The following is a 15,155-nucleotide window of genomic DNA, read 5'->3' on the forward strand; positions in this document are numbered from 1 at the left end:
GTCACATCAGTAAGCAAAAAGAACATAATTAATACTATCTTTTCTCATTTTCAATCAATTACACCAATCCTATACGGTACTATGACCCGAAAAAAAATTCCTCCAAGTTATTTACATCAATCAAATAGCAAACTTCAGGTCGAAAAAAAGACTGGACAGCGCCAGTGGTTAGAAGGTTACATAAATTGAATTCAAATATATCAGTTTTGCGAAGTAACCACTTAGCTAAGCCAGCCCAGTTAAACAAGTGTTGGATGTAAGCTTATATTCCTAGCAGTGATGGTTTCTATAGCATAGAGGGCGTAAATCAAGAAGATAAGCTAGCTGCTGATGAAGTGTGTACGTTTCATCTTGGTTTCAGTATGTTTTTCTATTTCAGGCGTTCGTCTGGAGAATGTGTAAAATTGGCTTGTTGATAAGTAGAATTGTGTATAAAGTGTGTGACGGCGGTAAATAATACTACTATAGGCCTAGATTACTTTAATTGCATTAATTAAAAACCAGCCTAAGTAGGCCTACTAGGCCCCTCTGCCAAATTTGCCTAGTACAACAACTAACTAATATACTATTTAAATTACTATCTATACTAGGCCTAGGCCCCTGGGCCCTACCTAGCCTAGGCCAGTACCCTAGTTGTACTAGTAGTGGCCTACTAGATAGAGGGCCTAGTAGTAGTAGGCCCCTCCCCTAGGCCCAAACCTGATTATTGATGATGGTTACATCTTCCTCCACCCACTAGCCTAGGCCAGGAAGTTGCATACCAGGATGAGGATAGGCCTACTCAGACTCGAACTCAGGATGTAATAATAGGTCTAGGCTAGAGCTAGGCCTAGACCAAAAATTACAACAAATATTCTTAAATATGAAATAAACTTTAACATCTAAATTCAATCACACATTGCACACAAGCAGCAAAACACATTGGACGAAAGTGCTGAAGTTACCAGCGATGCCCAATTAGCAATTCTGAGATTCTTGACATAAATTTAATATGACAAATAACTTTGGGCTAGGCTAAGGCCTAACCTGGTGTAGACTGATGGAGGCACGAAGGTTAAGTGTAATATTAAAATATAATATGTCTCCCACTATCTCAGAATCATTTATAGGCCTTGGCCTAGATTTTAACAAGATTGAAGATAGGTCCAATTAGTAGTTATCATATTGGATTGACAAGTATTGAATTTGAAGATAAAATAGATTGTTTGTATTTTTTATTTTAGGCAAGATCAGTAGTTAATCATGTGGAATGAAGAACAGGAGGATGAGCTGTTGGCTCTTCAAAGTATTTACGAAGATGAGAAAATTTTTATCCGAGCAGATGACAAAAAAGGTGGGAAATTGACATTACCATTGCAGCTGCCGCAACAGCCTTTCTACATCAAGCTATCAGATAAACAGGCAAAACAAGCATTAAATTTGGGTAAGAATCAACCAAATACATGTACAACAATTTACAGAACAAACCTAGAGGCTGCAGAGTCTTTGCATTTTTATAATTAATGTCTTAGCTTCAAATTTTGTGACACCACAATGTTTTTATCACAGCTAACTACTCCATTCTTAACCTTAGGACCCATCATAGAGACATCATCAAGTTCAGTGGCATAACGGCTATGATGTCTCACAGGGGCCCCAGAGCCTCAAGGGACCGGCCCCCAGCAAATTAAAATTTTTTACAAATAACATTTCTAAGTCAAAGTCTGTGGTATTTATTGTAATTAATGTTTATTAGTGATATCTTAATTAAGATTAAGTATGCTTTTTTTGCGTAAAATCATGATGCATACTTAGAATTTAAATATGTAAAAAGGGCATGAACTTACGTCTTAGAACAGTAAAGACACCGGAGCCCCACCGGGGCCCTTCGCAACCCCCTGTCCCCCAGCGTCTGGGCCCCTAAAGGCGACCCGGGGAATCTGCCCCCTTCATTACGCCACTGATCAAGTTTTTTAAATGTGTGGATGATACGCCTAAAAAAAATACGTGGACAGATTTTTAGGCCAAATTTTTGCCGCAGGCCTTGCTATACTGTCTGGTAGTATGACATATCTAAGAAACATTATGACTGACACTTCTTATGTTAATATCTTAATTGTATATCCTTATTGGTACTAGATTATTTTTACCAGTACAGTATGTATAATTTTTTATTGGAATATTACCTGCAATAATACAGGTGGAAAACTCAAGGAGGAGAAGGATGGAACATGCCTTGCAGTTGAACACCTACCACCACTTGTACTTCACTTTCAGTATCCCAAGACCTACCCAAGTACGGATTCACCTTCATTTACTCTACTATCAAAGTGGTTACCAACAAGCATGGTTAGTATCTAGTTTAGTTGTACATTCTTCGAAAGTTCAATGTCATCATCACCAGGTTTCCAAGTCACCAACTATCAAATTTTCTTCGGCAAAAAACTGTTATATGCCCATATATAGTCATGATGTGCCTATATATGGTCATGATGTGATGTCATCATGACCATATTTAGGCATGTCACAAGTGAAAGTGATAGTGTGGACAAGCCTTTACCTATCTTCAGCAAAGGGCATACTTGTGGTATGGGCATCACAGGTAACTTGTATCAGAAAATTTAATAGTGTAGAAGAACTGTTACTGTGTGTCCTTTTTTTCCAGAAGGGTGATGGTTGATTTATTTTCATTCTATCTAATATATTTTTCAGCTGAGTTGCCTGTGTACACAGTTGGATAACATTTGGCAGGAAAACCAAGGAACAGTCATCATGTACTCTTGGTCTAATTTTCTAATCAATGAGGCTCTATCATACCTAAAAATAACATCTCCACACGAATTAAACTTTGGCTTTAATTCAGATAAATCGTCCAGATCATCTGAGGTAAATCCCGATTCTCCACAATCACATGCACCAAAATTAGAGGGACGAACGTTAGAGGTTGTTGACCCCAGAGCCGTCCAAGATATTGCGTCTCCATCACTCCTTCTAAAAATTATTATAGAATATGACAGAGATCAGAGTCAAGAGGAATTCAAAAAAAGTTATTTTCTGTGTAGTGTTTGTTTCGCTGAAAAACTTGGAAGTGAGAGTATGAAGTTCTATGAGTGTAATCATGTTTACTGCAACGTGTGTTTGAAGAGCTATTTTGAGGTACAAATTAAAGATGGAAACGTTAAGTGCCTCACCTGCCCAAATCTAAAGTGCGACTCACAAGCAACACCTTGTCAAGTAAGTTAACTGAATATATGTGGTTATTATGGAAGAAGACATTTCATGTCATTAAATATAATTTTATTATTATTAGTATTATTATTATTATGTTACTAAAAGAACTTAGACAATGGAGAAATTAGAGAACAATTAAAACAACGATGAAAATAATGCAAAAGATATTCCCCTTAAGTCTGACTTATTATTATTATATTTTATTTTATATTACTATTATTAGATAAAATGATTTACTCATTGAATATTGTTATTGTTATGCAAGTACCTTCCCAACCTCTCATTACATACTTTCCACTGGAATATTACATAACCATTTTTATATTTATTATTATTATATTACTATTATTATTTTATGTAATATTATTATTATTAGATGAAATAATTTAATCATTGCATATTTTTATGCGAGTACCTTCCCTACTTTCCAATGGAATATTACATAACTGATAAAATAAGGGACTGTGTAACTGCAAATGCCTGTATTAAAGGCCAGTCAACATAAACATTAAACACACACAACATAGGCTAGGCAGTTAAAACTACGAATTGGCTTATTGTAATTTACTGTCATTCTCACAGGTTCACAGTCTGGTAGGCAATGAGCTGTATGCCCAATATGACCGGCTGCTTCTAGAGTCTTCCCTTCAAAGCATGGATGACATTGTGTACTGCCCTCGTGTTCAATGTCAGACTCCAGTGATAATGGAGAAGGGCTCAAGTTTAGGTCAATGCCCCAAATGTCATCTTACCTTTTGTTTTTTCTGCCGTATGACATATCATGGGGTTTCGCCTTGCAGGGTGCGTAAAGGTCAGTTGGTGCAGTTTAAATTTTATTTCATGGTATTTAAGGTATTATGTATGGTCTTTGCAATTACAAACAATAATCCAGTACTGATCATTAGACCTACACTAGTGGGAGGTTACGGTTGCGGATTGATGTGCCTTTTAGATATTGTGCCCATTTGAGAAGGAAACTTGTAATTAACTTTGAAGGACAGTAATTACATCCATATAAATGCGTATCTGAAGCTGTGCTCAGTTCATATTATGGAAACGTGAGTGCTTCCACAGCCCTCTTCGTTTATTTACTATATACAGTAAAAGTATATATGTAAAGCCCTCCCCCTTCCTTCCATATATTTGCTTCCACAGCCCTCTTCGTTTATTTACTATATACAGTAAAAGTATATATGTAAAGCCCTCCCCCTTCCTTCCATATATTTCAATTTGGTATAATATACTTTATAAAAACTCTTGTCACAGAAGAATTACAGAAAATTCGAGAAGAGTATGAGAAAGGAGATGAGAACAAGAAAATATACCTGGAACATCGCTATGGGAAACGAACAATTCAACGCGCTCTTGAAGAGCTTCACAGTGAAGAATGGTTGCATAGCAACAGCAAACTGTGTCCTTCATGTGGAGCACACATACAGGTGAGCAGGCCTCAAATTTGGGCGTTTTAGGGGTAAGGCCATTTTTTGGGGGGCATACAAGCCAATTGGGAGGGCACCGGAGGCACTGGCCTTGGTTAAATTTGAGGCCTGGGTGGGTAAACATGCTTTCTCAGCATCACACATTAAGTAGAGCAGTCACTACAGAGTGTATACATCCAGCTTGTGACTGAATACCAACAATACACATGCTGTGTATGATGGACGTATTCAGGCACATCGTTTTTGTATACCCTAAAGAAGATAATGGAATCGGCAGCAAACCTATGTGGTGTGATTCCATTATATTATTTTATGGTGAAGGGTAAGAAATTCCGTGACCTTGACCTTTTCCGAAAATTGAACAGTGTCTATCTTTGATTATTGTGTAACCTTGTAGACATATATCTAGCTTTTGATTTGCGCGATGAAGCGACGCTGGAATGGAATCACTCATGCATGACCATCCTGCCGGGCATGCTACGTTCTCTGCATAGGCAGATTTGGCCGGTCATTAGATACCTAATTAGCAAAAAAGTTTAAATTAAACTCCTTGTTTTCTTGCAGAAAATTGATGGTTGCAACAAGATGACATGTATGAAATGCCGAACTTATTTTTGTTGGTTGTGTTCTCAAGTTCTTTCCTCCAGTAATCCATACAGCCATTTTAACAACCAAACTATTCCTTGCTTTAACCAGCTCTTCCAAGGCATGGATACAGAGGGGGAAGAATTTGAACAGCTGGAGAATTATGTTTTTGAAGAATAATTCAGATATAATGTATATATTTAAGAAAGATACTAATCAGCAGAAACAAATATTTTATTTTATATGTTGGTAAGCTGTCAGTTGCAAAGGTGGAGGCAGTGATAAGGAAAGTAGTATTATGTACCCAAAGTTTTAATTGTAAAAAACGTGAGATTCGCTAAATGAACGAGGCAGGAAAAGAGAAACAATTATTTTGTATAATTTCACTTAAAACAGTTATTGCTAAATAAGGTGATTCTTGATTGCTTTTTTGGAACATGAATGAAATGAATAAATACCTAAAATTGGGTTTTCCCACTCAAAACATGTACTATATTCTTGTGTAGTCATTTTGCTAAAACAAAACATAATCTAGATTTTCCCCTGATAACTCATCTACCAGGCACAGTTTCATGATTAATCTAAAGTCCTGTTCCAGAACTGTTGTATGCCCATATATAGTGATGATGTGCCCATATATAGTCATGATGTGATGTTATTCTGACCATACTTAAGCATGTCACATGTTTTGAGTCTGAAAAGGACTTTAGATCTTATACCAATTCTATTACTTTCTATGCTGTTAATATAGTATTTGCTCTGTTCATCTTTATTCCCAATAACCTGTGTTTAAACATAAAGATTTAATTTTTAGATCAAAATGCTGATAAATAATACACTTATTGTAAGTGTAAATGTACACATTTGTGTTGTGATCAAAGACAGAAATGTACAATTATAATCTAACAAAATTAACACTGAAATTATTCAACAAATTAATATTAAGTACTCAAGCAGCTAAACCCAGGCATTCACTGCGTCATGCGTCAATCGAATGACAAACTAACTCCCTCTCTGTAAGCGCCAGGCAACGTGATGCCATCTGTTGATTTTCGGTGGCAGTCTGGACGGATCGTCATTAAAAACCATCAGTTGCGCGAGAGTCTTGGTGTTGCGTTCTGCATAGAATCCTGTCGGCTGACAACCGTTGGGCACAGTGACTACCCGGATTTAGTCGCTGTAAAAGTTTACAAGTTTATTTCTTTGGTTTACTGCAGATGAAGCAAATGTTTTAAGAGACAAATATATGGCAAGTTTTCCCATATATGGGTATGATGATGTCATATCAAAATATCATCTTGCCAAAAAAAAAAATATGGACATAGATAAAATTCTTGGATTTTCCTTACATTAATACCAACATTCAATTACATAATATTTCTCCTATCTATATGCTGTGCTAATTCTGTACAATAATTTTTTACCAACAGTAAGCTGTTGAATATGAGATGATTCTATTTTTTATTATTAAAAAAGAATATAACAAATCACAATTCCTTAATGAAATTTAATACTTAAAATGACAATCTCAATATGTTCAGATATCTTTTTTGTTATTCATACATTCAACATGGACAGTGATCATTGGATAAAATTGTGCATGTCACATGAAGCATGTTGCTCATTGAATTAAAATTGTGCATGTGACAATGCACGTCGTTCATTGGATTAGACTGTGCATGTGACAATGCGCGTTGCTCATTGTATTAGACTGTACATGTGACATAATGCGCGTTGCTCATTGTATTAGATTGTGCATACATTGCTCATGGGATGTATTTGTACATGTGACATAATGCACATTGCTTATTGGATCAAATTGTGCATGTGACATAATGCACATTGCTCATTGGATTAAATTGTGCATGTGACATAATGCATGCTGCTCATTGGATTAGACTGTGCATGTAACATAATGCATGTTGCTCACTGGATTAAATGTGAGACTGTCATTTTTAACCAAGATAGATTATGTTGCAATTTCAATTTGATAAATATTGTTTAAAATTTCCTATTATATTAGATAAAAAAAATACCAAAAATACCAACCCCAACTCCACTATTAATCATGTCTTAATTCCAACACCATTTACCTTCAAGCATAGCTGCAAACATTTTATAAAAATGTTGAAGCATTGATCATGATTACACTATAATTTATTAGGAAAAAAATTAATTTGTTATTATATACATTATATTTTTAAAGATGAAATTACAACTGGAATGGAAATATATATCCTATACTCTAGACAAAAATGGCCTAGGTCACCTTCCATCGGCTTAGGTCACCTCTTCTTTGCCTGTACTATGCGTATCTGAAAATAAACAATATGATAAATTGATTAGTTTAAATGACTAATCATAATGCTCATTTATGTAGCACATACTGGTATACAGTACTTATTCAATTATATTTCATGGTAATAAACTGCCTCTATGTCATTATTACTCCAGGTCATCCATGGAATACCTCCTCAGCCCAATGGAAAATACCTGAAAATTATTGTAATGAAATGCATATAATGACCCAGGTTTTAACGAAAGAGGGCTGTACAGCCAGAGTACTTGATGATGAATTCACTATTAATAGAGTGTCATTTTCAGCCATCTAGAAGTAACATTTCCTCAAATGTTCGCACCTCAGCCTCAACCATGGTGTGGGTGTGGCTGAGGACTAAGGGCTGTCCCCCAACCTTTCAAAACAGATCTGCGTCCTTGATGTGATTGTGCAGATAATGAATGGAAAAAAAATGAAATTAGACCTAAATGAAAGAATATATAGACTACTTACATCACTTAAGATGACCCATGCTTTTGCATTGCTTTGTACTCTTAGTTGGATTTCTTGAACTTTATCAATCTTTTTATCCATTTCTCCCATAATTTTACCATCTTTGAAAGTACCTGAAATTTACAATCAATAACAATAGTCATTATTTACCGAGAAACTGTTGTGTTGGTTCAAACAAAAGCAGAGATTTGCGCCGCACCAATTTAGAAAAATATCAAAGGCAACAGCAAACAATAATTCAGGCTTAAGTAATGAATGCATTGGTTGGGGATTGCTGTTTTTCAACCGTGAGAGTGGAGATGGAACTCCCTCACAAATAGACACCCTTCCAAACCAACCCCTGCTTTTAACACAATAATAATATATTTGTGCCGCAGCAATTTAGATAAATATCAAAGACACCAAGCAAACAATTCTCCAAGCAAAAATAATTGAATGCATTCATTTTTGTACCATGAGGGTGGGGGAGGGCACCCCTCACAAATAGATACCCCTTTCAAAACAACCCCTGCTTTTAACACAGTTTGAGGTGCCACAAGCTTTAGTGCATTTGATGATGCATTAATCTCAGACATGCTCAGTTTTTAACAAGAAAAAATGGTGTCATGGTAGGATTGTCCTCGTCGTGGCCCTGGATAATGCTAATTCTACAACTACTACACACTACACACAACAACATTAACATCTATTTGCATCATTTTCATCATGCCATCTGATACACCGGGCAAAGTACAATGATTGTGCTAGATACTGTTTCCAGCTCTGGCTAAAACAAAGTACAGTAAGACGTCCATTTCATGTACCCCTTGGTACCAAGGGGTGTTCGTAAATTGAAAAATTTGTAAACTAAATTGGGTGTTAGTTTTCAATACCTAGGCCCAGCTATCCCCTGCCATTGAGCGTGGATAGGCTGACAGCGTAGCATGAACCCAGAATTTATCTTTGATAAAAACCAAAGTATTTTAATCACTGGCATTCTTCCACTTAACAAAATATTATTTTAACTTCGATTCAAACATCTGTATGTTTTATGGCCCTTTCTATCGTGTTCTTGCTAGTTGTTAGATCGCTGCATTGTATTGTTTACATGCATTTCGCAATTGCAATCTAACATTTAGGATATCAATCAGTTGCTGAAACACTCTCAATCCGACAACACTGTGTTGGTAGTTTGTTGTTCTAGTTAGGTTTATTACATTAATATAGTGATTATTATACCAGAAATGTAAGCAAAGATTAAACTATTAATAAATAAATACAACAAACTTAATTTTATTAAGAAAAATATACATTATCACTTTAAATACTATAAGTACTTGGGTTTTACAATTGATGATAAACTTACATGGAATGCCCACGTTGATACTATTGCCATTAAATATAATAAGTTATTAGGCTTGATATTTTTCATTGCCGGATTTGCCTCAAGCCAAACTCTACTCACTCTATACAAGTCTTTGGTATTACCTCGCTCAGACTAAAACAATGTATTCGCTTAGAGCGCATCCAAAAATATGTCACTCGTAGAATCATGAGAGTTGGTAGAGGGGAAATCCCATATGATATTAGATTGAAATCCAATAAGCTTTTGTCGCTTGAATGCTGCCAAAAACAGATTTTAATTTCTTTTGTTTGTAAATGCCTCTTTGGTTATATTGACTGTTCTATTATAAAAGAATATATATGAATTAACACTAGACATCAAACCACTTTGACTTTTAATCATCTGCATTCTCGCAATGTAGTTCATCACAATTCTGTTATTGTACTTTTTCCTAGAATTTGGTCAAATTTGCCTGATAGCCTTAAAGATGTGTTGACCTGTGAGTCACTTGGATCCTTTTTAAACTCCCTACATTCCCATTTTCACACTATACAACAGTTGTATTATGAAATTTTTGCCTTTTTCTTTGTTTTTTTTTTCACTTAATTTTAGCTCTGTATCTTTATTTTACATTATTTTTTTAATATTTCACTTTTGATGTTTAAAATTGTAATTTTGTCTTTTTATTGAATTGTATGAGGGGGCAGCTGACTTGAAAAAGTTATAGTGATTTGTTTGCTTAAGCTGCCCCCAACCTTGTTGGTCTAATAAATAAACTGAAACTGAAACTTGTAAAACGTGCAAAATTGGACTATTTTTAGGGTAATAATTGGTCGATGTTGACGTCATCAGGGGCAAAGACCATTCGTAAAAGCGACTATTTGTAAAATCAATGTTCATAAAATGGACGTTTTTACTGTACTAGCAAGTGTGTAGGCACAATAAAAACAAGAAAAAATCAACAATAATTTTTTTTAAATACATAAATACTGTAAAACATTTCTTATCAGTTTTAAGTACATTTTATGGCATACCTATCTGAATATACCCATCTTTTGTATGTTTTAATTTAGAATCTTCATTGGTTTCTAGTAAACCTTCTTTCTTCTGCTGCTGATAACTTGGCATAACTTCAACAGTAGTATTGGTAAATATATCCCCAGGATGGTCCGCATTCCCACTTATAAAACGATAACTGAAATTCAGGAAAAAAAACGAAACTCTGTATAAATTATCCTTATTACAGTATTCCACCACTATATCCTAAATTTACATTAATTTTTATCTTTATCTTTAAACCTTGTTTAAAAACATATTGTCCTCTGAAAATGCTACTTATTATAAAGCGAAACCTGAAATTTAAAAGAAAAAAACAAAACTTTGCATAAATTATTTATATCCCTATACAAATATTACACTACTAATATATCTTAAATGAATTTCAAAACTTTCTAATTTAAGAAGTCTGCCATTTGGAAAATTTTGATTAGAAAACATTACAACAAATCCACCCCAAAATTGTGGGTGAAGACTTTCCAAGCTCACTTCCATAGAATAGCTCACCCTATCGGCGACATTCGGGGAGGTTGAACCTGGTTCAAAGTTGCTGATTGTGTGCAGACGAATCTGGGTGCATTGCTACTGTAGCTGCCCTGACGCAATTGGAAGGCAACCCTATTTGTCTGCAACGCAATCAAATAAATTGGACCAGGTTCATGGGAGGATTTAGAGGTGGGGGGGGGGGGTGCCTGCAACGCGTGCCCCCTCTTATATCACAAAAAAAAAATTTAAAAAATTTTTGAGATAATTGAATGGATACACAATTCCATAGAAAGGTTGATTTCATATTGAAAGGTTGATTCATATCGCGCAATGCATAGCTACAAAGACAGTTTTAGCGCAGATGCACCAGCATAGAAACCTTTGTGCAATCAATCACTCTCTATCGAGGTCAGCAGACAACCCCATGCACAGTGATCACAGTACACTCATATGTGTGCATATCTCCATTGATGACACCCCTTTAGTAGATTTACTCTTTTAATAAAGTACAGTTTTTGTGTAGGCAACATTTGACACTTTTGACGTGTAAGTTTTGCTTCCTTGTTTTCAAGTACAGTACCTGGTTTAATTGTGTAATTTAAAAGATATACTGTATGAAATTGTACAATCATGTTGTCTCTAATTGACATGAAACAGTGGCGTAACGGGGGGGGGGGGGTCCTAAAATCCTCAAATTTTGCACGCTTTGCGCGCATTTCTTGTCACAATAGGCCAATTTCCCCTAAAAATTGCACATTTTAGGGATTTGGGATCAATTCCGACGAAATTAGAATTAATTAACACAAAAACCTTTTGCACGCTTCGCACGCATTTACTAGGGTTTTTTAGGGTTATCCTTTTAAGTAATTTAAACACATAATAGTCCCAAACTCAAGAAAGAAAAATTTAAGATAGATCGTTTTAACCTAAAAGAAGGGCCTCAATGTGTATTGATGGTGAAAGAATATGTTTGTAATAAATAAAACCGCACATGGCCCCCTCCCCCACAGTGTTTAAATCTTCTTTTCCTACCAAAAACACCCTAGGAGAATGCTATTCATAAATCCACTTGGTGAGAAATAGAACACTTATAATTTACTCAGTGTTAATATACAGTAGCGGATTTTGTTGTTTTGTTGATTTTTATGTTCAATGTGGCTGAGAAACTTCATCATGTTTTCTAGAAGTGAAATTTCTCTTTTGAAATGGTGTACATTTATGAGCCTTTGTATGTTGTCAAAGATTATGTTGTGAGTAGATGAATTATTACTAATTTAATGACACATGTCATAGTTGCATTTTGCAGGTACNNNAGGTACCCTGTATATTAAAATTTCTTTTAAAAGACATACACCTATTATTTTTTTTAATTTATTTGTTACTGAAAACTACCATGCTAGATAGTCAAAATCGACTCAATACAACCTCATATTCCTCAAATGTGCTGGGCTTCAAGGGGGCTTCGCCCCACCAGGGGCTCTGCCCCTGGAGCCCAGCCTAAGGCTGCTTGCTTCGCTCGCAGATTACCCCACCCTCTTTTTTCTGGCAGGCTGCATCTGCCCATGCCCTCGGTGCTTGGCTGGTCGTCCATCTTTATTTGGCGCCCCCCCCCCTTATGCTAAATCCTGTATCCGCCCCTGAGGTTCAAACTACTGGACGGCAATAGGGTGAGCGTTTCTATGGAAACAGAGCTGTAGAAGCGTGTGGCACAATGTAAAGAGAGTTGGGCTTTCAATCAGTAGGTCAAGGATCAATGCTCGTCACACTGCTTGTGTCCCTCGGCAAGACACTTTATCTGCATTTGCCTCTCTTCACCCTGAAGTATAAATGGGTACCTGGTAGGAGGTGAATGATTCAAAATATAATTAGTAGAGCTGAACTACACGCATAACCACGAATACTCCCCAGGGAGTGAAGGAGTGGCAAGTTATGTATGATTGATGCTGCATCCAATGACCGGAGGAAAAAGGAAATGTGTGCTATATAAATATAAATCCTATTAAATATATAAATTACACAATTGTGAAGTTTACCTTTGAATTTTGATAGGTGGGTTGAAGATGAATCTAACAACAGACCCAGCTTTGGGAAGTATACCCCAGAATATATCTTCGCCTTTGTATGCTTTATCCAAGGTGTACTTCTGATAAGGCTTAATGGTTGTTGAAACCTCGGCTGGGGGGTTCAGATTCTGGTTCGGCAGTTTACCCTTCCCAAAGTCCTTGTCCTGAAAAATATGGTATGTTTATCAACTAATGTAACCTTAAATTTCTATTGGATGTTGTGAAATGCAAAAGAACTTAAAGCAATGCGCAAAAAAGAAGAAGATAAGTATACTATCATTATTTCACTATCGTTGTGGTAAAACTCAATTTTTAACAAAATCCCTTAAATCACTAAAACAATAAAATGTTGAAATGTCATCATAAATCACAGAAAATCCATAAAAATGTTTCTTTAAATAAAGGAGGTTCATGCAAACTAATACATATTTTAGATGATGATGATGATATGATCATGATTTTTGATGATTATGATGATGGCCATGATAATAATGATAATAGTGATGATGTGGCTACTGACTATGATTCAATACATAATCATCTTTCTTCATTCTGGATAGCACACTTAATTCAAAGGCATACTGTGGTCCAGATTGAATCACAAAATCCCACAAAATAAAATAAACAATTCAATTTAAAAAAAAATACTATTTCTGGTTTCTGTGATGCAATGGAAACATGGAAAAGTCTTGTTAAGTAAACCAAAAATATATACAAATACTGGATAGCACGCTTAATTCAAAGGCACACTGTGTTCCAGACTGAATCACAAAAACCCATAAAATAAAATAAAAAATACAATTAAAAAAAAATACTATTTCTGGTTTCTGTAATGTATGAAACATGGAAAGTCTTCTAAAAAAACATACAAAAAAAAAACAAACACACATGTTTATCTTGAAACTCGTCTGTACTGTTTCATGTTTTTTTAGCAATCCTGTAAGTGATGATTTTTGTTTTTGCTGTTGGTTTGTTTATAAATAAATAAAATAAATAAATAAATAAGTACAGTATGTGTATATTTATTGGTTTACTTATAAGAAATGTCCATGTTTTATATAATATAAATGTAAATTGTAGATAATAATTAAAAAGAAGTCAATAGAAGAGAGATTAGTGATTAAAGTTAATGCATTTTGATTGGAGTATTTTGAACGACTTCATTTCATTCGAGTAATATGATTGAACAGTAAACAGGTGATGAACTGAGTACAGGAAACATATTCCTTTTTCTTTTTTTTTTAATCAAATGCTCAATGTTGATTTATGGTAAAACTTCAAAAACAAAGAATAATTCTAAAAATCAAGAAAACCTGAAAAATATCCATAATCTATAACAGAATTTACAAAAAAATAAAATAAATCAAAAGAAAAAATAGAGACCACCATGATCCCAATGAAGAAGCCTTTCATATTTTCTCAGGTGATATATCACATGACCAATTATAAAGCTTTCAAGAAAACCTGAAAAATATCCATAATCTATAAAGAATTTACAAAAAAATAAAATAAATCAAAAGAAAAAATAGAGACCACCATGATCCCAATGAAGAAGCCTTTCATATTTTCTCAGGTGATATATCACATGACCAATTATAAAGCTTGGCTTCCATACAATTGCTACACGCTATCGCCAACAGCTTTCGGTGATGCTGATTGGTCAGTCGAATCGGGGAGCCTTCCCAATTACGTCAAGGACTGCTACGCAGTTCAAGGAATGCACCGAAAATGCTGTGCAACAGTGTAGCGATTTTATGGAAACCAGGCCAAACCAACGAACACTGTGAAACTGACAGCCAATTTGTTTTTTGTTGCTAAGCTTCTCAGTAGGTAATCAAAATGGTTTCCTTAAAGCCAGGCCCTCACTGTTGTATGACGGGTCGTACGACCGTAGCACGATAAATCCAACTCTGCTCGCTGTGAGCGCTAGACCACGCAATGCCATCTGCTGATTGTCAATGGTAGTCTGAAAGGATCGTCATTAAAAACAATCCATTGCACGCACGGCGTCGCATTGCGTTCTTTATAGAACCGTCAGGTGCAGTGAATGCCTGGCTTACTAAGACACTGCGTAGCCCTAGTTTTCAAAGGTTCTTACATGATACTTGACTGGAAAATTTACTATAGGTATATTTCCGAAATACATGTCCTGTAGAACAGCACCACAATGTAACAAAAATAATATTTTACGTTAACATTAA

General features: G+C 35.3%; 2 protein-coding genes across 4 annotated transcripts in view; one reads left to right on the top strand and one right to left on the bottom strand.

Annotated features, from left to right (window-relative positions):
• Nucleotides 1–237: 237 nt before the first annotated feature.
• On the top strand, nt 238–5,561 carry LOC117112957 (E3 ubiquitin-protein ligase RNF14-like; the record flags this gene model as incomplete). Of its 2 annotated transcripts, none has more annotated exon segments than XM_033256188.1 (7): nt 238–339; nt 1,224–1,423; nt 2,180–2,328; nt 2,692–3,213; nt 3,793–4,021; nt 4,477–4,649; nt 5,214–5,561. In XM_033256188.1, coding segments are annotated over 6 exon segments (1,455 nt in total). In that variant the 5' UTR covers nt 238–339; nt 1,224–1,242.
• A 36-nt stretch (nt 5,562–5,597) lies between these two features.
• LOC117112956 (alpha-1,3-mannosyl-glycoprotein 4-beta-N-acetylglucosaminyltransferase A-like) overlaps nt 5,598–15,155 on the bottom strand; it is a gene marked incomplete at its 5' end in the record, with an annotated part of 25,976 nt that continues 16,418 nt past the window's right edge. For both annotated transcript variants that reach the window (XM_033256186.1, XM_033256185.1), the window contains 4 exon segments: nt 5,598–7,549; nt 8,026–8,138; nt 10,384–10,544; nt 12,925–13,118. In XM_033256186.1, coding sequence (XP_033112077.1) covers nt 7,520–7,549; nt 8,026–8,138; nt 10,384–10,544; nt 12,925–13,118 — 498 coding nt within the window.

The sequence above is a fragment of the Anneissia japonica genome, unplaced genomic scaffold, assembly GCF_011630105.1.
Source record: "Anneissia japonica isolate Jap-2015-1 unplaced genomic scaffold, ASM1163010v1 scaffold287774_len439945_cov178, whole genome shotgun sequence".
NCBI classification, from domain to species: Eukaryota; Metazoa; Echinodermata; class Crinoidea; order Comatulida; family Comatulidae; genus Anneissia; species Anneissia japonica.